General features: G+C 39.1%; 1 protein-coding gene across 3 annotated transcripts in view; it reads left to right on the top strand.

The window, feature by feature from the left end:
- CCNYL1 (cyclin Y like 1) overlaps positions 1-26061 on the top strand; it is a 36572-nt gene that overhangs the window by 5666 nt on the left and 4845 nt on the right. Inside the window, exons 2-8 of one of the 3 annotated variants that reach the window (XM_067740823.1) lie at positions 3939-4013; positions 5866-5900; positions 11325-11425; positions 15182-15217; positions 17409-17460; positions 18420-18539; positions 22779-22945. In XM_067740823.1, coding sequence (XP_067596924.1) covers positions 3939-4013; positions 5866-5900; positions 11325-11425; positions 15182-15217; positions 17409-17460; positions 18420-18539; positions 22779-22945 — 586 coding nt within the window. Of the gene's footprint in view, positions 1-3938; positions 4014-5865; positions 5901-5961; positions 10429-11324; positions 11426-15181; positions 15218-17408; positions 17461-18419; positions 18540-22778; positions 22946-26061 lie in introns of those variants that run through there. The other 2 variants (XM_067740824.1, XM_067740825.1) reach the window with 2 other exon arrangements.

The raw sequence follows: 26061 nt of genomic DNA, 5'->3' as shown, positions 1-26061 counted from the left end.
ATTTGTGTTATGAGCCATAAAACTAATACACTGTACAGTATAGGGATGCTAGGGCAGTTCAGTAAATGCAGTGGTTACTTTTAAGTAAACTGGTGCTCAGCAGTTAGCCCAGAAACTGCTGACATCTCCTGTTTATTTGGAATATATCGAAATCAATATGTTGATATTAATCTTTCTGAAATATGCTGCTTCTGTTAGATGCTTTCTTGGTCACTTCCCTCTCCTTCTAATATTTTAACAAGGAAAAATCATTTATTGACAGTTTGATAGCATAGCTTTAACACTTTTAGCCTTCAGTAATGCATTTCATTTGTTCTAAGTTGCCTATATTTTCACATTTTTAACAACTGCAATTGAGATGGATCTTAACAACTGGTAGAATCTTAGATTGGAGGAAAAACAGTATTCAGTGTCGGTGGTGTTTTACAGGTTTCCTCTGAGGAATGTTTACATTAAGACCCGAGTTTAATTTCTTTTTAATCATACTTTTTCTACATCGACCTATCATGCTGTCAAATAAGTTGCAATTTAAATTGATAATACTAAAGTGATGGGTCTTAAAATACAATTTTAATCATAACCCCTAATCATGAGCTCAAGAATATTTCTCCTGGGTAAAACATTCTCAGAGGTTTCTAAAGAAATAACTTTAGGAAGAATCCATGTAATTTCCTGAATGCACAGTAATTTCCTGAAGTCTCTAAGTTACTGTGTGTGCATGTGGTGGGGAGAGGGATGAGCGGGGTGGTGGGCGGTAAAGCTTTACTTAATAGTTGGCAGTCTTACCTTTGTGATGGTGAAGAGTGTGGTAGGTTTTAACGTAGTCTCCTTAGGCTCTTGGGAAGATAGTTAATGGAAAGTGCAGAAATATTGTGTGTATGTATGAGTTTACTGTCTAATGGCTCACAAGTCCATTCTATAAAATAGTGATGTGGTATTTTTCATTAGCAAAAAGTGCAAGTTCTATAGAAAATTGTTAGTTATATAGGCTATAAACAGAAGATTAATATTTTCTGAAAACCTCATGCAAACTGACAGCAGTAGGGCCCTGGTGTTTACAGTACATTCAAATGATAGGCCAATTCACCAGAGTGGAAATAACACTGATAACTGTGGTAACATGGTCAAACTGTGTAACCAAAGAAATACAAATTAGATCTACGGTGAGTTTCCTCATTCATATCAGTAGGAATTTTTTTTTTTTCAAGTATCCAAAGCAAGGGTAGGAACTCAAAATGTCATGATTGGTAGCATTATACCCTAATGTGCCCCCCACCTTCTTAGGAAGCAATTTAGCATTGTACATGGAGCCGTGAAAGCGATCTAACCTTTTGGCTTGGTCATCCCACTTCCAAAGATCTTTGCTAAGGAGATAAAACCATTATTTCAAAAAACTATATACATGAAGATTTTCCTCATAATATTTTAAGAATAGAACTTTGTAAGCAATAGGGGATTGGCTAAGTCCAGTATAGGAATAACACTTGATGGGCCAGTGTGTATTCATTAAACAATAAATATGCAACAGTGGGGTGGAGAGCGCTTGTTAGTAACAAGAAGACATAAATTGTACACTAATTAGAGCTTTTTTTAACGTATAAGAAAAGCAACTAAAAGTAATGGTTGTGAATCACTGTGTTAATGATTGTGAATGATTTTTAAACAGAGCATTGTTTTGGCTCATGCAGATTTTTATTCATGATATTTGTTAAAGGAATGAGCAAGTGACTTTTACCTTTCCCCACCTTTAGTGTGATCATCAGTACTGCTGATTAACCAGGTCTCCTTCAGTTGCAAGTTAAAAGAAATTCACAGAGTTAAGCACTACTTGACCCAGGAGTTAAATGATCTCCTCAGTTCTGCTCTCCTCTGTTGATGTCTCCTGAAAAGCCTTTCCCCTCATGATAGCAAGAGGAGTGTCCAGCAGCTCAAGACAAGCTAAGGATCCTAGAGTACAGTTCTGCCTTTCTCTTTTCTTGGGAAGTCCCAGGACAGCTGTGATTGATTGGCCAGTCCTAGGTCCTGTGCCCACCTTTGAATCCCCTAGGACAGAGTAGGGAGAGTGCCAGCTTTTTTCTGGTCACTTGGGCTGAGTTTACTTTTTTTTGCATGTTGTCATTTCTTTTCTCCTAGCCTTCTTGATTTTTGTATTTAGATCTGTAGTGGCACATCTTGGTTTGGCGTGTGTGTGTGTGTGTGTGTGTGTGTGTGTTAAAGCTTGCTTCTCTTTGATTCTGGCACTTACTTTTCCTGGACTTCCATTGAAAATTGTTAACTTTTACCATGCCATAGACAGTGGTAAATAATACAGCTACTTTGCAAACATTTCTGCTTATTTTTTAGATTCAAATGTAGTCTGTTTACTTTCTTTTTTGGTATAGGTAAGTAGTCATGAATCCTTTCGGAAGCCATAGGTTAGAGGCAGCTGTGAAAGCCTCTGCCTGCCATTTTGTGTACAGCTGAAATAATTTATTTTCCCATTGTTTAATTTTTCAAATATGTAGGAGAAAAAAACTTTAAAATAATTGTATGGGTCTTTTACATAAAAATGTTGAATAGAATATTTTCTCCAAAAGCAGCTTGATAAACTTCAAATTCAGTGAAGGAATTTTCATGAAGAACAAAGCAGTTGGTTTAGCTATGTAAATTACTAGTGCTGGCAGTAACATTAAAATGGATGGCTCAGATTCCTGTTAAAATGGGAAATCCAAAATTACTGTTCGTGCAAAATTCTTTGTGGGCGGGAAAAGGGGATTCTAGGTAGATACGTTTGTGAAATGCTGGGTTAGACAGAATTCACTACTAGACTAATTAGTTTTTAATATATCAATGTGTGTATTCTTTTGATTCTCTAAGAGGCAGGGATATATTTGTATTTCACTTTGACCATCAAACCCCTCTTTCAAAAATAGATCAATTATTATGTGGTTTGGGAAATAATTGCCTTAACCATTACGCTTTATCTGAATCGTGGTCCAGTTTCTTAAAAGATTGGTTAATTGGTTTGAGATGGACTTTGCTAAGGAAGTGTCATCATAGGGCTTCTATGTTTGTTTGTTTTAAACAACAACCTTATTATCCTATGTGGTAGCTTGTGCTTGTTTTGTATTGTATTTCTGCCTAAATAGAAGACACTATCCCACCTTGGTGCGAGGTGGACTACAGGCAGACCCACCTTTTTATGTAGGTGTGGCCAGAAGTGTTTTTCAAGTAGCCCTATGATCTGCTCCAGGAAGTACTCTTATTGAAGCCCCAAATTAATCATGCAGCGTGGAATGAAGAAGTGAGAGTTCAGCTTTGGAAATAGAGGGCAAAGTTAAAAATCACTATCACGGAAGTGTTGCTATAGATTAGAACATTGAACTTTTATGTAGTCCTCTTAAATCTGCCATGATGAATAGCCCCCAGATAAACCACAGCCAGTTAAATGAGTTCATTTGTTGAATGGAGTTAGAATTAGCCATTTGATTGTCTGAAGAACATTTGCCAAAAGCAACTCACTTGGTTTTGGCATATTTGATACGTTGAGCTGGTATCTGACAGTAGTTGGCTACAGCATAACTTGCTTCTTGAGACTGTTCCTGGAATGTGCTAGTAATACCAGCTTTAAAGGAGGGTGACTGAATTTTTAATTGATAAGTAGGAGGGGAGTCACATATACGATTCATCTAAAAATGGCATCGATCATTTAGGTGCAAGTTAAAGAAGTCTAAGACATAGCCGTGGTTTTATTCCACATGTATGGAGAGTTTCTACAATTTTGCTGTTTCCCAATAGAATTTTTATATTGTGCCTTTACTAAAATTGCCTTTTTGTCATTACTAAAAGCTCTTCTCAAGGCTATTAAAACTGATTTATATCAATGTGTTGCTATCTTTAAAATCACGTATTTTTCTACTCAACTAATCACCACACCTTTTTCTCTTCTTCCTATACAGACTTAGCTTTGGAATCAAACCCTTCTGACCACCCAAGGGCAAGCACAATTTTCCTGAGCAAATCTCAAACGGATGGTAAGACAATGTTTTTTTTCTTTTTCCCCTGAGAAAAAGAGTGAAAACTGTTTTTGTTTTGTGTATTATAGGAAGTATTTAGAAAAACTCTTACAGTGGTTTAAATGTTTCACTTTTTCATGTATTCACTTGTCTTATTTTAATATGTTGATGATGCACTTTCCTTTAGTTGTCAGTGTTTTAGTGAGGAGAACACTTAGACTGTCTGTTTATACATTTCGCCACCTCTTTATCAACATAGTCAACTGGCCACATGATTTAGATGTGGTCTATTTCTCTGTGCTACTTTGTCCTTTTCCGCTTGCTCCAAAGAGCACATATGATAGGGTTTAGGTCACAGTTAGATTTTCATTTGATCAAATCAGAAAAATCAGTTGTTATATATGGGAATTGAGCCTTGTGATTTTGGCCCTGTTTTACCCAGTGTTCAACCAGACGAGCCTATCTCACATCCAGATTTATGCTACTCAGAACTTTGAAGCTATTCAAAACTTTCTCATCCTAATGTAGTGCTGTGCCAGGGTAATGAGAGCAACATGCCTTATGGGGTTTCCCAGAAGATTATCCTCAGCATGTGAAACTCATATAAATTTCCTCTGTCCTCCTTGTTTTAAGATGGGAATCAGAACTGTAGAATTTTTTGCACTCCTGCTTGCCTGCTTGTCTTCCTTAATGTTATGTTAAATCCTAGTTTATTTGCTAAAAAGCCATACATGACCAAGTTTTTCAGTTGATAACGAGAGCAGGAATACAAGAAGTGAACATTCCACAATATTTAAAGTGATGCAGCACAATAAAAAACGGAGGTTTGTTTTTTTGTTGTTGTTGTTTTTTGTTTTTTTCCATTAGATCACTGGTTTTTATAAAAGGATATAACTCAGGAACAGCCAGATGGAAGAGATGCAAAGGGCCAGGCATGGGGACAGGGCATAGAGCTTTGATGCCCTCTGCAAGGGTACTACATGTTCACCAACCTGGAAGCTCCCGGGGTTTCTAACTTGCATTTTTCTAGTGTGTGTACTTGAGCCACTCATTTCTGGTTAGGATTGCTCTGTTTCTCAGTTTCTTCCAGAGCCATGAGCTGCTCACATGTAGAGGGGCTCTGGAGACAGTAAAAGAAAAGCTGCCCCATGCCTGTCTCTCTCCAGCCTTAAGGAATCTGTGCCTGTGATGCCCGTCTGGAGTTAAAGGAGGCAATGTGAGCAAGAGTGTGGCCTGAGACCCTCTTCAAGCTTTTATTTTTCTGGCCTTTGTTGGAGCAAAACAGTTTTGTGTGCTGTAGATGTGTTCATTTAGGTTGGCACACTCATTTTAAAATTTACCTTTAACATAGATTACTTTCCAGTTGTGTATTTTTTCAGTAAGGTATTTGAGTAGGTTACCATTAAGTGGTTCAGGATGCTTCCAGAGACGAGTGCCTGGCCAGAAACTAGTTCTTAGGGTCGTCATCTGTAGATTGTGGTAATTAAAGTAAGCTGTGTGTAAATGAAGAATTAGAAAATACTACTGGCTAGTAGTTCAGCTAGGCAGCAGGTAAATTTTTTTATTAGCTAAGTTTCTCACCTGGCCTAATGTGCTTTGTCCTTTTCTTTTGTAAATGGGGAGTCCTTTATTTGTGCCTAATACAGAATATCTATTAGGTCAAAAAAGTAAAACTAAGTTTTTAGATTTTATTTATAGGATTCATCTTGCTGGGTGATTTAAATTATATATTTTGTTGGAAATTATTTTAAAAAATAGAATGGAATTTTATCTCGTGTTATTGGTAACCCATCAAATAATTTTAGTGACTACTTTTATTTTTCTATGGCATTTGTATCAGAATTCATCAGTTAATTTTTTTTATTCTTAGTGCGAGAAAAGAGGAAGAGCAACCATTTAAACCATGTAAGTAAACAGTTGAAAAGTTAAGAAATTAATAGTTTGAATTAAAAATATGTCTGCCATGATTCCTAAAAAATATGATGGATCCAATACTGTAGAATCTTTTTTGTAGATTTTCTAAATCTCTATTTTCCTAATTATCAAATGTATTCAGGAAAGTCTTTGACTTAGTAGTGCCCATTTTTAAGGGCACTTAAATTAATTTAATTTAAGTTAAATTTCAATAATACGGTTGTAGTATAAAGATCTGCCTTAAATTCTTTTGCCTTATTTTTTTGATCTTATTTTTTAACCAAAGTAATAAAAGTATAATAGGTAAGTTAATTTTTAGCACTGTCCATTGACTTCTTGTCATAGCAGGTGAAAGCTTAGCTTCTTCACTCCACCATGACGTTATTTCCCTCCCTCTGTTCCCTCAACATGTATCAGTTTTTATTAAATCAGAATCAATGTTTACATTACTACAACTCTGCAAATTTGTGTGTGCATTGCTGAGCCATATAGTTCTCTGACTGTGCCTCATCCTTGTACACCCTTCATTCTTTTTCTTAAATATTAATGACATTGGAGCACTTCTGCACTTCTCTAGGATAATCCAATCCCCCTTTTCCTAGCCAACGTGATCTCACACAGCCAGATACAGTAAGTAGCTCCCTGCCCAGTCTCCCTGCTTTCACATTCTTCATTTTTTCTGTGGAATTAATTTCCTGACTATATTCACTTGCCTGTTTTCTAACAGCTATTTTTTTCCCCAAATGTTTTACCATTTGTCACATGCCTATCAAAAATATTTTCCATCTACTAAGCCACATCTGTTCCATTTTTTTCTTGGAGACACTTTTCCCCAATCTTTTGTCTTCCTACTCCCATATAGACTGGTGTTCCCCTAGGCCTGCTCTGTGCCTCTTTTCCTGGGATATCTGTGTGAAGTCATCTGGGATCTCACATAACTCTGCTCTCTTGTGTTGGATCCCCTATGTCCTAGATTCTGTTTCCCTCTTGTTATACTTCCTTGTTTTACTGGAGCACATTTTCCTGAGAAAAGGGCACATGGGCAGAAAGTTTATAGAGATCTAGCCTCTCTGAAACTCATTCTATTTGATAAAGTATAGAATCCTAGGTTGAAGCTAATTTTTGCAGTTCTAAAGACATTTCCCTCTCATCTTCTCATTTACAATGTTGCTCTTAAACCTGTTGACATTGTATGATACATTGTTCATTACCGATTTTAGTCATTTTCCCCCATCCCTTCCTTCTCTGGAACCTTTTAGTACCTTCTGTCTCCCTGGGATTTTGAAATTTCATAATTTGGTTTGGTATAGACCTTTTTTGTGTGTTTCTTTGATATTCTGTTTTTTTCTTCCAGGTTCCTATTATTCAGATGTTGGAAGTCTTAGACTTACCAGATCGCTAACTTTTTTCCCCTCCTGCTTTGCATTTTCTTTTTGTCCTGCTTCCTGGAGATTTCCTTGACTATGCTCTAATCCTTCTATTGGATATATTGTTTTGTCTACCTTATTTTCAATTTATAGAGTTCTCTTATATCCTGTCATTCTTTTTTTCACTGATTCAATTTCAAGTTTTCATTTGCTCCTGAGTTTTATCACTCCCATCAATTCCTTCTTCCTGTTTTGTTTTTTTTGTTTTTTTTTAAAGCATCCTTATATTTTATTTTATTTATTTATTTTTTGGCTGCATTGGGTCTTGGTTTCTGCGTGCGGGCTTTCTCTAGTTGCGGTGAGCTGGGGCTACTCTTTGTTGCCGTGCATGGGCTTCTCATTGCGGTGGCTTCTCTTGTTGTGGAGCACGGGCTCTAGGGTGTGCGGGCTTCAGTAGCTGTGGCTCATGGGCTCTAGAGTGCAGGCTCAGTAGTTGTGGCACACGGGCTTAGTTGCTCTGTGGTATGTGGGATCTTCCTGGGCCAGGGCTCGAACCTGTGTCCCCTGCATTGGCAGGTGGATTCTTAACCACTGCACCACCAGGGAAGTCCCATTCCTTCTTCCTGTTTTGATCTCTTACTTGGGGGCTTCCCTCAAACGTGTGATGGTCCCTGGCTGGCTGTTAAGATCTAATTGGAAGCATCACTTGGACAACTCGTTAACTGATGGGCCTCACTGCAAGGATTTGGGGACCACGCCTCTGAACTCTGAGCCTGCCTTGGGTTCTGTAAGACAAACTGGTTTCTTGTTCCTGTCTTAGTCACTCTCTGTAGGTACCGAGGTTGTGCTTCCTCTGTTCTGCCATGTCAGTTACCACTCCTTTATCTAGTCTTTTCACCTTTCAAACATTAAAAATCATCTGCTGTTTATCCTGTCTTATGTATAGCCTTTTTAAAAAATGCCTTTAATTCTAATGAGATGATATCTCTGAAAGAAGGGGGAGAGGAAATAGATTTGTGGTCAGTCTACTCAAACTTAGATTTATTCTTTGACTATAGGTTCTAAGTTTGAAGTTTTAATTCAATATAATTAACGATATTCATTCAGACAATATTTTTGATTATACCTATAATTAGAATATTATACTTTTCTACTAAGGCCTTGAGTATGAATTCTGTTCAAACCACTCACCCTACCATATTGTCCATTAATGTGCAACATAGATGGAGTATTACGAATTTTTCAGTTAAAGTCATTGATTCTTAATAAACATCCAAAACTTGTGAAAAGGGGGAGGAAAAAAGTGAACTTCAGCTTTATTCTTTTAATGGGTTAAAATCAGAGGCACAATGGGAAGATTCATTGGGTGGGGGCAGGATTTCAACCATGATAAGTTTTGGGGGTTGTTACTTACTAGCCTCCTAGGTGTGATTATTTTCTAGTCTTCACCACTAAACCTGAAGTCTACTAAGCAACCTTTCCCCTTGTAAAGATTGTAAAAGTCCATCTATTCTGTCCTTAGTGCTGAATGAAGATAAATACTCTTCTTCAGTGACCAATTGAAATAATACCTATGAACATTAAACTGTCAGTAGTGTTTTTTGCTACTTGACTTTTTTTGTATTTGCATTTTATACCCTTATGTGTGCCAGTGTAGTTTATTGAGGTTGTGAGCCAGCAATGGTAAGGCTTTAATCATAAAGGACAGTTATCTTAAATTTTCAAGCAAGATGAGAGGAAAGTAATCTGCTGGCAGCTAATATATCTAGGCTTTGCTCAGAGGCTTCAATTCTGCCATCCTTTAGTGAATACTAGATGCTGGAAAGTTTGAATAGTTTCAGGAGTAGGCCTGTGGAAGTGTTTCTTTTGTAGGATCGAGCCACTAGACTGTAAGTTGCTGATACATTAAATGAGTCCCCATAGGACTATAGACCACATCTAATTAAAAATTTTTAATGTTTTAGCACTAATATTTCCAAAGACAAATCGATATACTTTCATAATAGAAAAAAAAAATTTTAATAGAGGAAAACAGGATAAATAGCACCCGGAGCTCTACCAACTAGTCTATATTTTGGTACATTTCCTTACTATTTTTACTCCCCTCATATATATAGATTTTTGGTCAGAATTGACTTTTATTACGTGTAGTGTATGTCTTATTATACCCTAATAGTAGTGACCTTAAAAGATAACCTGCTTCGTTTAGAATCAAAGTATTTGAATGAGTGAATTTTCATTTTTCATGCTGTATCTGTTTTTTGAGATTCTAAAATTACACATTAACCAAATAACTTAAGGGCCATATCAGAGTTTTAGTTTAAAACATTTCTAGCTTGAAGGAGAAATTAGTCTTCCAAATAGTGGTACTTTTCAAATACGTTACATCTAGAACTTTTTGTTAATAAGGAATAAGTGGCCTTGCATAAAGCATCTGAAGCAAGCAGAATGGTGTTTTATATACCATTTGGGTATTTCTGATTATTGGATACTGGCAATTTTTATTTAAATGCTCTGTATTTTAAAAAGCATCAACTAGATTTTCTCCCTGCCTCACCTTTCATGTATTTGTGGAGGATGCCGATGGGAGAGTGTGACAGCATGGTGAAGACTGTTTTATATTAGTAGGAGGAAGGAAGGCTCATCTGAATTAGTAAACAAATGAAAACCGAAAACAAAACCCAGCTTTAAAATCGTTTGTATTCTGTGGTATTAAAGGATGCTACTATTCCTTCCAGTTGCTTTCAGTGATTGGGATTTGGTTATTGGCCTTACTTAAGGAAGAGAATTGTCCTAACATAGTTTAGGCCATTTTAGTATTTGACTATTGCCGTGTTCATGGGCTCTTCACAAATAAATGGATACTTCTAAAGTGTTTTAAAGATAGTTCATTCTCTAGAGGGTCTCAAAAAATTCTTTGTCACCTATCCAATACCACTGTAGATAAACTCTCACGAATTTGTATCTTTAGTAAGATTTACCTTCTAGTTGTAACTGATCTTAAATAATTTCTCAAACCCTTGTTGAATCCTAATTTGTTCCAGATTCTGTGCTCAGTAGCTGGAGGTAGGAGAAGAATCTTCCTAACCTGGAGAAGCTTGTTTACTTAAGAGAGTAGTACTATGCAAGCAGCTGAGACCATGGAACAGTTGGTAAATTAGATGTGTGAGTGTGCAGAAAGTGAGAAGTTTTGTGGTATGCCTGCTGGCAAAGGGATCCTAGAGGAAGATGGGGTCAAGCTTGCTGGGACAGGAGGAAGAAAAAGGCATTGCAGGCAGAGAGCAGCATGGGTGAGGCAGGAGTGTCAGATAACACAGAACAGAATTAGTACAATTTTGAAATGAATGGAAAGTATTCTCTGAGGTTCTCACTTGAGTAATGTAATGGCAGTCTTACTTAAACATGAAGTGAGAAGTTAAATTCTCCGAGTTGTTTTATCCGTTTTTTTGGATGCGAGAGAATCTTTAAGCAATACCTTTTTGTCCTCCCGATAAGGGAATTGAGGCCCAGAGAGACTTACGGCCCCCAGCTTTTTAGTGATAGAGCAGCTCTGGCATGCCCAGCCTCTGATTCGAAAACGTTTGTTTCATCACACTGTCTCCTGAAGTAATACATTTATTACTGGTGTTCATTTACTGCAGTGAAATACTCCTATGTCGGTATTATATAAAGCATTACGTTTTATTGTAGTAAATGAATAGAAATAGGAAATCTCAGCTGCATTTCATTGCTTAAGGAAAAAACCCTGAAATCTTATTCTAAACTTTTTACATTATTATAAAAGGTAATTTATAATAGGTGCTTGCCAGGTTTGATTATAGGTACTATATCAAGGCAGCATTTTATAACTCATTTCTCAAAGCTCGTCTGTGGAAGTCAGAGTATAGAGGTTTCCCATAGAGCTGCACATGATATCACACTCAGGGAGTTCATGGAGTGTAAGAAAAATCTTAATGCTTTATCGTTTGACATTTTAACCAAGGAAAAAAACACACTTTTATAGGTTTAACTTACTGTGACATTTTCTTCTATTTCCCTTCCCCTTCAGGTATCTCCAGGGCAGCTTACTAAAAAGTATAGCTCATGCTCAACAATATTTCTAGATGACAGCACAGTCAGCCAGCCTAATCTTAGAACCACAATAAAATGGTGAGTACAACTAGGTTGCCAAGGGCTGAGTGACAGACCCCCTTATCGCTAAAAGCATCCTAGCCATACATAATTTCATTCATTTGAATTGTCCTTTTCAGTGATCAGGTTAAAAAACTGGTGTCAACTATATATTGATTTCAAGGACCTAAATATGAATTTTCAGTTTCCATTGTAATCTTAGAGTGCATGATAGAAGGGAAAGCCAGTTAGCAAATAAGAAATCCCAGAAAAAGTATAAATCTTTATATGACGCATTTCTGTTGTTAAGACGTTGTTGAACATAATGAGAGAGGTACTTTTTATTGGCTATTTCTAGAAAAAGTTATTTCTTTATGAGCTGTAGTCCTAAAACAACGTATACTACTTTGGAAGCTACTCTTAGAAGAAGGAACAGATTGTCCCCTACTGGCACCAAAGTGAATCTGCATTTAAATTTAATTGGATTTTGTCAGATTTATCCCACTGTGCATTTTTTTTCCTGCACTATTTCTGTATGAAATTTTACTTCTCCTTCCTGTCCCCCAAAGAGGGGGAAAATATATCAAACCAGTCTTAAGAAATACACACTCAAGCTTAATTTCTTTGTAGATGAAATTTGTTCAACTGAGGTTTTAACTTAATAGATAGATTTAATTTTTGTTTATATATATAAATATATCTCCAACACACAACTGTATCAATCACAGCAGAGAACAATAAAAGAGATAAGGTTTCAGAAACATGGCTGTGGTCAGGCTTATACTTAAGAAGACACGAACAGTGTCATGATGACGAAAACTATTCCTTAATTTCTGGGAGCACTTCATAGTCCACAATTGGAGACGCACTTTCAAAACACCCTAATGATGAACCTTTCAAGTTTATTTAAGAGAAAAAAGCCAAACGGGATGCAGCGCTTCTTGCCTCCTCCCTCGCAGTTGTCCACGAAACATTAACATCTCCTTAGGATATGAACGTTGATTTTCCAGGACACAGTTTGGGAAATGCTATTTGAAAATATTAATATCCTTATCCTTAATTTTATTTTTCGTCTTAAGTTTATATGCTAATTATATTTTTAATTGGTTTTTAATGTGCCAGCTTTTTTTTTAGCTATTTAAATTATCAGTAACTTCTACTTTAATTAAAGACAGCAGGTTCACAGTCATAATAATGTAACTTTCCTCTCTTGCTTACAATAATAGTTGCAGTCAAATCATGTTTCAGCAAAAACTGAGCCCCATCTCTCTCTGAAGTCCTGAGTTTGGGCACTTATCACATAATCACTGAATGTTTTTATTCAGCCAAGACACTGAATCTGTGGGTACAAAAACCACTCTACTTTGGCTAGAGTCACAGCTTCTTTTGAATTCGAAAGAGTCTGATGTCCAGTATATAATTCAAAAGTACTTTGAAGATTAACCTTGCTCAGGGACTTCCCGGGTGGTGTAGTGGCTAAGAATCCACCTGCCAACGCGGGGGACACGGGTTCGAGCCCTGGTCTGGGAAGATCCCACATGCCACAGAGCAATTAAACCCGTGCGCCACAACTACTGAGCCTGCGCCATAGAGCCCGCGAGCCACAACTACTGAGCCCACGAACCACAACTACTGAAGCCCATGCGCCTAGAGCCCATGCTCTGCAACAAGAGAAGCCACCACAGTGAGAAGCCCATGCAGCGCAATGAAGAGCAGCCCCCGCTTGCGGCAACTAGAGAAAGCCTGCGTGCAGCAACCAAGACCTCACGCAGCCAAAAATAAATAAAATTAAATAAAATTAAAAAAAAAAAAAAGATTAACCTTGCTCAGACAAGTAGGTTTCATCCTTTTTTTTCCAACCTAGTCTAATTTTTGGAAGTATAGTAAATTTTAATTTGCTCTCATTAAGTTTTAAAAATGATCATTCATCACATATATTATTGGTGAAATAAAGGTTTACTGAGAAAATAAATAGGGCCAGTTGGCTTTTAGGAATGATTTTGAAAATGTTTATCATGGGGTTAGTTTTCAGTGGGGTAGTTGTTCTCAGTGGGGTAGGTGAGCCTTATTAGAATCACTTATGCAACTTTTCAAGATATATGTTTCAGGATGCACAAAGTCCACCCGCCTGCCCCTGCCTCCAAGACACAGTGTCTGCCTGTCTGTCTGTCTGTCTCTCTCTCACCCATGCACACACACCTTTTGACAGGATGGGGAATGATGTGAAGCATGATCATATGGACAAAAGCATCCCGAGTGATTCTCTGATCTTAACCCTAACTCATTCATTCCTAAACTTTGCTGCACACTGCAGTCATCTGGGGATCTTTAAAAACAATCCTGATGCCCAGGTCATACCCAGTGCTGGTTAAATCAGAACATCTTGAAGCAGAAGCCAGGCAGTTTTTAAAGCTGCTCAGATGATCCCAGTGTGCAGCTGAGCTTGGGAGCCACTATTTGGTTAGAGGGCAGGAGAAAGAGAACTGCTTCTGATAATTGGTGGGACCTTGGGTAAGTCAGTTTTAAGCCTTGGTTCCCTTATCTGTAAAATGGGTTGTTTAATTAAATGTCATCTACGGTTCAGTGGTCCTTTCCATCATAAAACTTCTAATTCTGTGATTTTAAAATCAATTTGAAGATGAAACTTTGAAGCACTATAGAAGTATCCATCTTTGATGCTAACAGTGTTACAGGCCTTAATACAAGTGCTAAGATTCTATAGACCTATTATAAAATTCAGATTTGCCTTCCCTCAGTTATTTTGAGTTTCATTTTAGACACTGAGAACAAAGGGGAGCATAAAACTTAACCAGAGAACCCCTTTGTTGCCTAATATACAACATCTGTGAATAACTTAGGAATATAGTAACTTAAAAAAGAGTACTTAAGGGGCTTCCCTGGTGGCGCAGTGGTTGAGAGTCCGCCTGCCGATGCAGGGGACACGGGTTCGTGCCCCGGTCCGGGAAGATCCCACATGCCGCGGAGCGGTTGGGCCCGTGAGCCGTGGCCACTGAGCCTGCGTGTCTGGAGCCTGTGGTCCGCGATGGGAGAGGCTACAACAGTGAGAGGCCCGCGTACTGCAAAAAAAAAAAAAAAAAAAGAGTACCTAAGGACTGGTATCTATCTGTTCGTTAATACTTTATTTAAAATAATTTGGAAATACCTGTCATTAATAGTATACTGTGCAGTATTATGCTGTATTATTAGCACTGCTTATTTCAGGAGAGCTAGACCTATCATCAGTTTTGTGGCTATAAAATTTTGCTATTAAATTTTCTAATAATTATGTAAAAGTGATTTTAAGTCATTTTGGTATATTTATTATTTACTTTTAGGGAAATAATGGAAAACGGATGGGTAGGTGGATAGCGAACTAAATCAACTGAAATGCAGGGGCTAACAAAAAAAACCACACACACACACACACACACATACAAACTACTATATGGCTTAAATTTAAGCATGTGTCTAGATAGATATAACTTGTACATGACAGAAAGTTTTGTGGGTAGAAGGACAAATGATGGGAAATATGTAATAATTAAATATTATAATAATCAACCAAACATGCCTTCTAACAGCATATCTAGCATTTTGGGTCTCCTAATTTTGCTAAAAGCCGAAGAACCTAAAACAAGGGGGAAAGCACCCATGTGGTACTGTTCTGAATTAGAGGATTTCAGGGCCACTGGGCCTCTGGAAGGTCTTCCCTCCTTGCTAACCCCTTTTTAAAAATGTCTTCAGGCCTGATATGATAAAAATCAGTTATTACAATGTATTTTTTTCCCTCCACAGTGTGACCTTAGCAATATATTACCACATAAAGAACAGGTGAGCTCTTTTAAAACCTATCTTGTTATTCCAGCTAATTAATTTACAAGGTATCAAGTTTAGTGTTGGGTAATAACTGTAGGCGTTACTGGCTTAAGCTTTTATTATTAGAGTGCTTTTATTACAATATTGAAGTGAATCATTTTTATCTTAGGACTCTTAATTCTTAAGTTACCGAGCATCCCAGAGTGTTTGTTTATATGGGTTATATTGATAATTTACTGTATTAGAAATTGAAATTGAGAATTTAAAAAATTAAATCCATTGTATGTTAAGACAGAGTTTTCCTTAGCACTATGGAAATTTTGAGCTAGATAATGCTTTGTTGTGGGGTGTTGTCCTGTGTGTTATAGGATATATAGCAGCACCCTTGGCCTCTGCTCACTAGTTGCCAGTAGCACTTTCTTCCCTCCACATTACGAAAACCAAAACTGTCTCCAGCCATGGCCAGAAGTCCCCGGGGGGGACGAAATCACCCCTGATTGGGAACCCCAGTGTTTAACATAAGTCATTTTTTTTAATGAAAAATAACTATTTTCCACGACAAAAAATGTTGAGAGAAAAGTATCTCCTTAATAGAAGACAGCTGATTCTCATATCTATTCTGTCTTCAGTCATTTGTTTTGAAGAAACAATATGAAGAAGATCCAGCCACGTGCAGATATATAGTTGGAAAAGGTGTATTTTTAAAGCCTTCAGATAATTTGGTATATTCTTTGATACTGTACCAAAAGTCTGCATGTGCTAGTTTCTTAAATTAGTTAAAATGGAATTCTAAATCATATCAATGAACTTGTAGTAAATACTATGTTAAATTAATACCCATTGATCTGTCATGCATACTGAGTAGATCTTTTTACCTGTACGTGACTTTATAATATTATACGTTGGTCATTTGGAAAGTATTGGTTCACATTTCTTTAGACAGTGTCAAAAACTCACTTTTGTTAGTATCACCACCAGTCTTACCAGAAAAGTCTTTTAAGTATTGAGAAGTTGTCAAGTTCACAATAGAAGGTACAAGTTTTCCAAAAATCCTGATATTCTTAGCTTGATGGCTTGAATTTTATCATTGGCAACAAGTAACTTTAGAGTTATTTTCCTTGAAGTGACAGGCTCACTTTGTTCATATTTGAAAGAATAACTGTCAGCTGTACATTCAAATAACGATGGTGTTCGATGAAAAAAGTGTTTCAAATAAAGATGGTGTTCTATGAAAAAAATGACTTACCACTAAGTCACAAGTGCTTTTCCTTAACACAGCCATATTTCAGTATGTAAAAGTGCTTAATGCATACTTTCCACTTATTCAGAATATTAAAAAGAAGGACCAAGGTTTAAGAACACTATTAATTTTTACTCTTTTATCAAGGATGTTCTTAAAGCAGAGTTTTAACTGCAAGTGGCAGTGAATAATTGAATGACTTCTAATTCAGTTTGGTACCACTGCCTTGATTCATGCTCAGAAACCAGCAGTTTTACCCACTTTTGCTTTTATACATCCATAGCAAATGTCACACAGTGTGAAGGGCAGGTAGTGTCTTAGTATTCTTATAAAAGCAGTTTTGACCTCTTGGGCCTCCCGAAGAGGGGATAGGGGAGAATCCCAGAGGTCTGCAGACCACATTTAGAGAACCGCTGTTTAAATGAGCACAATGTATTAGTGTGGTGAAATTTTAAATAAAAAGCCTGGTTTCTTTTAAAATAAAAAGACAATTACATTTTTAACTCAAACTATTTAAGAGACAGGAAGAAATACACAATAAGAATATAAAGAACTAAAGAGAAAAAAAACGGGAAAAAACCATGAATGTCATATTCACATTCATTGAAGTTAGAAGAATGTATTGCCCACCACCACTGCTTTATAAGATGTTCTTGCATATTCCAGTGTGAGGTTAGAGGAGTGAAAATATATTGGCTTACTAGCATTGCCTGTTAGGGAGGGTCAGTGCTTATTAAGGCAACTCTGGCTGGTTGTTGTAGAAAAGATTTCACGGAACTTGATGTGCTGAGTAAAAATAGGTCAGGAAACCTTTCTAAGGGCGGAATCCAGGAGAAGAGTTTATACTATACTGTTTGCTTTGTTGAAGGTTAAGCTTCCTCTACCCCTCTCTCTACTCCTAGCAGATATTTTACTAAGATAGTAACTCCTGAATTAATTTTTTAAATGCACATTCTTATTTTATAGAGATGCAGATAGATCCTTGGATATTTTTGATGAGAGATCACATCCACTCACAGTAAGTGTCAGTTTTATTGAAGTTGTACTTTTCTCTTATACAGTTGTGTTTATTTCATGCTGATTTGCTTTGAAATTAATTACTAGAAGAAAATTACTTCCTCCAGCTCGAAGTCAAATCCATCTTCCTTTAAGTCTTCTTCCCCCCGCCATGTTGTGTCTAGTCATTTTACCGAAGGCATGTTGTATAAGGGGTTGATGGATAAGAACCGAGTTGCACTTTGTATGAATAGTGAGCAGGTAAGTAAACATACCCAAGTAACAGAAAATGTATCTTTTGAAAGGATGATTTTCCATAGCATCAAACAATATAAATATTTATAAATAAACCTAATATGGTAAGACCTTTAAGAAGAACGTTAGAAAACTGTTTAAATTTTAAACCAATTAAAATGACCAAGTTTTAAAATTCACTTCTTCGGGTGCTATGTGGCCATATGTGGCTGGTGACTGCTGTATAGGACAGCATATTCTTAGAGCCTTATGGTTACAGGACACTGGAAATGTGTGACAGAAAATGTGACATATGGTGATCAGCAAGACTTTTGAGCCTAAAAATATTGGGTTGGCCAAAAAATTTGTTCGGTTAGTGAATATATTGTCCAATAAAATTCTTGGTGAAAATGAAAGCTGTGTCTTTTATTTTTACTTAAAACCAGTTGAACTTTTTGGCCAACCCAGTAGTTTACATTTGGTTAGAATTCTGTGGGGAGGAAGGTGGAAATACATAAATTTTCTGAGGTTGTGCCTGTATTTTTCTTTAATGAATGGTGGTGAGTATTGGATCTCTGTGGTATTTTAGGATCCCATTGTTTATATTTAAAAGGCTACAAGACATGTCACCCAATCAAAATTCTTTTAAGGGGCACGTGGGCCCAAGTGTGAAGACTGCTATCTTAAGGGTACTTTTAAGTATTTTTCTTCAATGGACACTTATATTGCATGTTTTCTCCTTTTCAGCGAGAAAAGGTTCCAGAGGAATACTTTAAGCATGATCCTGAACACAAATTCATTTACAGATTTGTTCGTACTCTTTTTAGTGCCGCACAACTAACTGCTGAATGTGCAATAGTAACTTTGGTAAGATTTTTTCTTTCATAAAGCATCTGTAGAAATTTCTGTCTTGTACACATGGTATGGTCCTGTTTTTCCCAAATGAAAGTAGGTTCCTGAAATGATCATTAGAACTTTATTAAGAGAAACCTATCAAAAGAAAGTAAAGTGTACACATTTGAGCTTTAATAATCATTATGATTTTAAATGTTGCCATTGCTTTTCTCATCACAAAACAATTGCTATTAAAGGCAGCAGGAGAGATTTCTGGCTTCTCCTTCCACACCTGAGGACACACATGCACGTGCAGTGCACACACGCACACACAGACGACGCATGCTGTGGTGGTAGGGTGGGGCGATAACTGAACTATCTGGTCCACAGGCAGAAACAGGTTCCGTGTAGTTTGAAGCTGAGTCCCAGACTGTACTGCCTAGGCAGTTCTGATGTGTGTCCTGATTGAGAACTACTGCCCTCAATTCTCTGTTCCTCGGATAATGGTGTTAACCATCCCTGCTGTCCTCTTACTGCCTGCATGTGAAGTTGCCCAGGATTAGGGTGCCAGTAGTGCTTCAAAAGGCTTTACTCTAGTTAGCCTGCTAAGCTACAGCTGTAAGGACCTTTTTGTCATCCATTCTGAATTCCTATGGTAAGATTTTATCATTTGAATAATAAATCATATTCAAGTGAGAGGTAGTTGGGATTGTTTTACTCCTCCCTATAGCAAACCTGTAGGGGGGAAAGTCAGCTGCATGGCCTGCAGGGAAGGAATACTTAGGCCATTCACTGCCTGCTCCTATCAAGGCAGAATTTAGGAGAGGAGGCTTGTCCTTTTGAAAAGAGACCCCTCAGTGGGTACTGGATCAGACACAGGCCTTTTCTTGGAGCTACAGGCCACTTGGGGTGCTTAGCACATACTTGAGAGAGGCAGGAATGGTGCTTGCATGTGGAGAGCTAGGAAATGCAGGAAGGAGAGCATTTGGGTTGGAAGAGGGGCATTTCTTTGTAGCCAGGTTAAGCTTGATGTACCTGCGAGACAGCAGAATGGCAGTGTCTAGTAATCATTTGAATATATAGCATTGGAGCATGAATCTGAGTTAGAGGGAGGGAATTAAGTGTAGCTGTTCAAATGCAGAGAAAGTATGTAAAATAAAAAGTGGGTGGGCTTCCCTGGTGGCGCAGTGGTTGGGAGTCCACCTGCCGATGCGGGGGACACGGGTTTGTGCCCCGGTCCAGGAAGATCCCACATGCCGCGGAGCGGCTGGGCCCGTGAGCAATGGCCGCTGAGCCTGCGCATCCGGAGCCTGTGCTCTGCAACGGGAGAGGCCATGGCAGCGAGACACCCGCGTACCGCAAAAAAAAAAAAAAAAAAAAAAAAAAAGTGGGTAGAAGATGGATCTGTAGGGACTATCAGCACTTAAGGGACAAATCCCCAGAGGAGCCGCTACAGTGGTAGGAAACCCAGCAGAAAATCATAAGAGACACCAGGAGAGGTTCAAGAAGGAGAATGTGGTCCAAACGCTAAATGCTACCAAGAAGTTGCTCATGTCATAAATACCCACCGAATACCTACTCTGTGTCACTTTTCTACATGTGGGGGGTGGAGGAGAGAATAGGTTGGATAAATAAAGTTCTTGCCTTTATGGAGCAACTGTGGAAGACGTAAATGTTTTTTTTTTAATTGGAGTACAATTGATTTACAGTGTTGTGTTAGTTTCAGGTGTATAGCAAACTATGTTTTTTTTTAATGAGTATTTTTAATTTTTATTTATTTATTTATTTATTTTTGGCGGTACACGGGCCTCTCACTGTTGTGGCCTCTCCTGTTGCAGAGCACAGGCTCTGGATGCGCAGGCTCAGCGGCCATGGCTGACGGGCCTAGCCGCTCCGTGGCATGTGGGATCCTCCCGGACCGGGGCACGAACCCGTGTCGCCTGCATCGGCAGGCGGACTCTCAACCACTGCGCCACCAGGGAAGCCCCAATGAGTATTTTTTAAAAGGTGACTATTTCAAGTAGTGGTAAAAACCATGAAGAGAAAGCAAGGTAAAGAGATAAAGTGATTAGAGGGGCTTCCTAGAAAGATCAGGAAGAGCCTCTCTGAAGAGGTGATGTTTGAACCCAGCACCTGGCTGAACTGAGGAAGAGCAGGAACGCTGGCATTACGGGCAGAGGGGACGAGGGCAAGGCTCTGAGACAGGAACATGCTGTGTGTTCAAGGAAAAGCAAGGTGGCCATTGTGATCAGAGTGAGGAACGAGGGAAAGAACATAGGTGATGAGGTCACAGAAGGACAATGCCGTACCGCACAGGGCCTCGTAACTTGCAGGCCACGGGAAGAAGGTATTTGTTTGATGGGAAACCTCTGGCAGATCTGGAGCAGCCGCATAAAGTACTCTTCATTTAAGAGGCTCTCCTGGCTGCTTTGGGGAGAACAGACTGTACTCTGTTGGGAGGCAGAGTGGAGGCAGAGAAGTTAGGCAGTGGCAGCGATACAAGTCAGAAGTGACAGACAGAAAAGCGGTCAGGGTACCAGTGAAGGCAGAGATAACAAGAAGTTCTAACAGATTGGAGCAGGATAACTCAAGTGCAGGTTTTTGGTCCCAGCGACTGGGCGTGTGGCAGTGCTCTTTCAGTATGAGGGAAGGCCTGGGGAGTGGAGCTCTGGGATGAAGAGCTCTGGGTTGTTTGTGTGAAGGCACCGGTGACCATGGCAAGAGTAGCCTCTGTAGAGTGGTAGCAGCAGGAGGCTGACTGAAGTGGGTTAAGGAGAGGATGGGAGATGAGGACGCTGTCTGGGGGACAGGCGGGGGACAGGCTGGGGACGTGTAAGCATTCACACTGGAGGAAGCCTCTGACAGAGAGGGAGAAGTTGTTCAAAAAGAGACTAACTGTGCGAACAGTGTTCTGCGGAAGTGAGATGGGATCAACTTCATTCAGAGAAGAGTTAGCTTCAGTGAAAAGAAAGAAATCTCGCTTCCTCCGAGACAGGAGGGCAAGTGGGATAAATGAATATCGGCACGTGTACCAAGTTTGCCAGTATAAAGGTGAGAGGAAGTTGAGAGATTGCCAGTGTCGTTTCAGTGCCTCTGATTAGTCCCACAAAGTAGAGAGTTGAACCTTGCAGGGAGAGTCGTTCTTAGGGTACTAGAGAGTGCTGAGTTCTCTGGGGAATGGGAGCAGAATTTCACTAAGAACATATAATCTCAATACCCGTGTTTGAAAACACAGTAGAGTTTGGGGAGCGTTGGCGAATCTGAGCTGTCAATCTGATAACCCTTCAGAGAGTAAACATACTCTTTAAAACTGGACATTTTTCTTTTTGTCAAATGGCATATATACTCTTCTGCAGAGGTAACAACAAATCACAGCTTACCTCTATAATCTTTACTCAGCTGTTAACTCCATCCAGTTCTTTGTAGGATAGACATTTGATACATGTAAAAGAAACCATGAAATCATCTCACAAACCAGCAGGTTTAGAGGAGCCCCAGGGATACAGACACAGGCAGCTCTTCCCACCTTAAAACCAAAAGAATTGACTAAGCTGCAGATTATGGAAGACAGAAATGAATAATGAAATGATAATGGAGATGTGAAAAATAGGGGATATGAAAAGGACTACCCTTTGTATACATGTGTGTTCCTTAAAAAGGCACTAAAATACGGGAATACTCCACAGTTGTAAAGCCCCTTTGTACTGCCTGTCCTGCTGTGCCACACAGCAGCCACTGGGAGGCTCTCTTGACCACCAGTTTTTATCTTCAAGTTCATGCCACAAAAGGACTGGTTACTCTGAAGAGAAGATAAAGATGTGCTCAGTCTTACCAGAATTTTACACACTCAAGCATTATGTAAAATCGCCATGCAGCCACCACCAGTCTGGTAGGTACATTGCACGTGGTAGGCACTCAAGCATTTACTGAACAGTTGAAATCGACCCTGGGCTGTATGTGCTGCCCTTTACAAGTGGGTAGGTAATAATACAATGCGTGTCTTTAGAATGCCCTTTGCCGAGATGTCCTTTCATTCCTGTGACCAAAATTCGGTTGGAAATTCACACGGGCAGAGTAGAAATATCAGACTAACAGAAACATCTGACTTACAACCGTGACCTGGCCTCTGGCCTTGGCTTGTCTGAGCAAAGTCTTTGCAGAACCTAGGAATAAAAGGCATGTCAAAAAGAGATGAAATCTGTCATTCCTAACAATTCTTACCACAGCACTTAAACTGAACTAAAATCAAAGATCAGTGCTCTACTTTTGCAGGTTTACTTAGAAAGGCTTTTAACTTATGCTGAGATCGACATTTGCCCCACTAACTGGAAAAGAATTGTTTTGGGAGCCATTCTTCTTGCCTCCAAGGTTTGGGACGATCAGGCTGTATGGAATGTGGACTACTGCCAGATCCTCAAGGACATTACAGTTGAGGACATGTGAGTTTGTAAGGTTACGGTGAACTTTGTAACCATTTTCCAATGCCTCATTTGCTCCCATAAAGTTTACATTTTAAGAAATGTTACATTGTGCAGAGAGCTGAAATAGACATAAAATTACAGCCTTCCTTCTATCTAGCTGTAGTATAACAACTTGTATTTCCCCTCATTAATTGGTAGGTCTTGATGTGTTATTGTTGTAATATTCTGCTTAATAAATTGAAATTATTTTTCTGGTGGTTTTTGCCAAACATTTTACAAGCTCACTACCAGAACAACATGGTACAGCAAGTAACTTCACAGCTTTCTTAAAGCTGTCTACCAGGTCCAGTCCATTTTTAAGGGGCACATGCCTGGTCTTTGAAGCAAGTGGCCACTGTTAAGGTCTTAGGGCCTCTAGACTACTGACAGGTTATAATTTCAACCTGAGTCACACATTGTGTATTTGCTTTTGCTGGTCTTTTCCTCCTTTTTATCTGAGGTTCTGTTGTTACAGAAACTATGATGTACAGGTAGCCACATATAAAGGTTTCAGATCCCTGTGTTCCTGTCTCCTCCCCTAAAGTCTGCTGAGTTAGGAAACACCTGCCTCTCAGGTAGGCCGGGAAGCATCACTGGGGCCTCACCCAGGGCACTCAGCAAACACAGCAGCAGCACTTTGTGGGGCCTTGAGTTAACTAGGCAGGTTCTCCTCACAGATGGCACGCTCACATTGGCATGAAACACCAGGCTTCCAATCTGGCTCTGGTGAAGGGCCCCAAGGGTGGGAAGCAGGATGAGCCAGAGAGGTAATTCCAGCAGACTCTTGAAGTGCCCGCTTGACAGTGAAAATGTCTTTGTGGGTGGCATTCAGGAAAATGTGAAAGGACACCTGTTGATTATATTGGACAGCAGAGGCCGATCAAGATGGCAGGCAGGGGCAAGAGTTTGTTTTTGTTACCTTTGCCCCTTACTCTAGATAATTCAGAATTACCAAAGTGCATATTTACAGCTGAAGCGAGGAAAGTTGTGACTAAGAGATGGGACCAGTGACTGTCAGTAGCTGTCAAAGTGGCTTTTGGTGAAAATGTCCACTTCGGTGATAATGTAAACCGGGTGGTCATGGTGATATTGCTGGTAGCAATCTTAGCAAACAGTGTAACAGCAGATAATGAATTTGAAATGAATAGAAGTACTTTTGGAAGTTGCAGAAACTAAAGTGACGTTGACCAACACTATCATCAGTCTTTAAACTGGTCCCTTGAAGGAAGGAAAATTTGTAATCGTGAACACCATCCCTGCCCTGATGGCAGCTGAAATTTTCTCAGAATCTGCAACTGAGCTGACTGGGGCTCTGGTTCCAGGTACAACATCAGAGAACATGCAGGGAACTGTGTGGGTGTTCATAGATGTGAGCCCAGGAGCACTGGCGGCAGTGTCCAGCTATGAAGAAACTACTTCTAAACAACACTTTTCTGTGTAGAACAGAGAATCACCAGGAGTTATGTTTATAATAGGCTGCTTTTGTTTATGATCTTTGGAAGTCGGAAAGCATTACAGCAAAGTGTTTAATAGACATTTGTTTCATCCCTCTGCTGTTGACCACTATTTGTAATGGTCTCATTTTGAGTCTGAATTGAAAAATTGCTGCCTATCTGCTTTTCTTTAAAACTTTCTAACATCTATGTGTCTTGTTAAATATATATTTCCCTTCAAAAGAGTAAGTTAAACTGAGCAGCTGCTGTTCAGAAAATTTGCTGCACCTGTAAATGGTATGCTCTTCAGCCATCTAGCCATTTAAAAAACAACAAAAAACACAGAAGATGCATATTCTATAGGCATAATGCTTTTCTTCAGTGATTAAAGCTCTATTAATAGACATGTTAATCCTATGAAGTACTGTATTTCCACACAATTAAAATGTATTAGTGGAGAAAATATAAAAGGGATAGTGAAGTGCATTTATTCCTGTAGTAAATTAAGTCCTGATTAGCTGATTATCAAAACATTATCTGATTTACATTTCTATAGACTTCTGGCCGTATGAACAGGAAATTAATTTTGGAAGTAGGTTCAGTTAGGTTTAAAGTTCAACAAATGAGAAACCTCATTTCTGCTCATACTCTGCTCTCCATACAGGAGAACATGGAGCATTTGTTGATTTATCCAGTGGATAAAATATTAACACTTTAAAACCAAGAAACCAAAGGTATTGTAAAATAAGCCACTCGCATGTTTGTTTGGGTATTTATCATTTTTATATAATCAACTCTCTAAAGTGATTGCTGTGAAAAGTGGTAAGATTTACTCTAATTTTATAGTTATTTACTTAAACATTTGGCAAGCAAATGGCTGGATATGGTCATATAGCAGAAGCCTGCTCCCAACACTCTGCTTTCCCACTTCATTGAATTCGCTCCCTGTGGGCGTGTGCAGTCCCTCCTGGCACCTGGCAGGGGGCGGTAGGTCTGAACATCCTGGGCTGCTCTCCTAACACCGGGGGAAAACAACTGCTCTATCAGAGGTCATACCGTAAAGTGGGTTTAGTCTAGCTGAGACATAATCTTACTGCCTTCCTAAGCTTAAAAAGTGCATCCTGTCCTGTCATGGTGACAACAACTCACCCTAGTAAGGTTAAGGTGAACAGAAACTTGCATTATGTCCTTTGACACAGCCCCATGCATTGTGGCGGGGGCGGGGGGGACTCCCTTTCCCATCGAATGTAGCTTATTTATTTATTTACTTGAGATGAATCCTTGTTGCCTCAAGAGTTTTCCCCCCTCAGAGATAATAGCAGTGGCTCCCGATGGATCCATTTGTTGCCGTGGTGATGTGCCCACTCCTTTTGTTGGCTCGCCTCTACTTCAATAAGCCCCTTCCTGTCATCAGCCCGGTGAAAATGTCTGCAAGTTCTTCAGAGCTAATAAACAGCATACATCATTCCTTTCATCTGATCACTATAGCGGGGCCTTGTGAGTGAGTGTGGAGCATGAATCGTACAGCTGCACTAATGGAACTCTGAAGAATGAGCCCCTGAGTCAGCAGCATGAGTGCATAAGAGGGCCATAACCTCTTCCCCCTTGTCCCAAACTCAAAGTGCTGGGACGCAGAAAGGACCACAAATAGCTGTACCTTGT

The sequence above is a fragment of the Pseudorca crassidens genome, chromosome 6 (genome assembly GCF_039906515.1).
Source record: "Pseudorca crassidens isolate mPseCra1 chromosome 6, mPseCra1.hap1, whole genome shotgun sequence".
NCBI classification, from domain to species: Eukaryota; Metazoa; Chordata; class Mammalia; order Artiodactyla; family Delphinidae; genus Pseudorca; species Pseudorca crassidens.
Note: the sequence above shows the minus strand (reverse complement) of the source record. Positions and strands in the feature narration are given on the sequence as shown.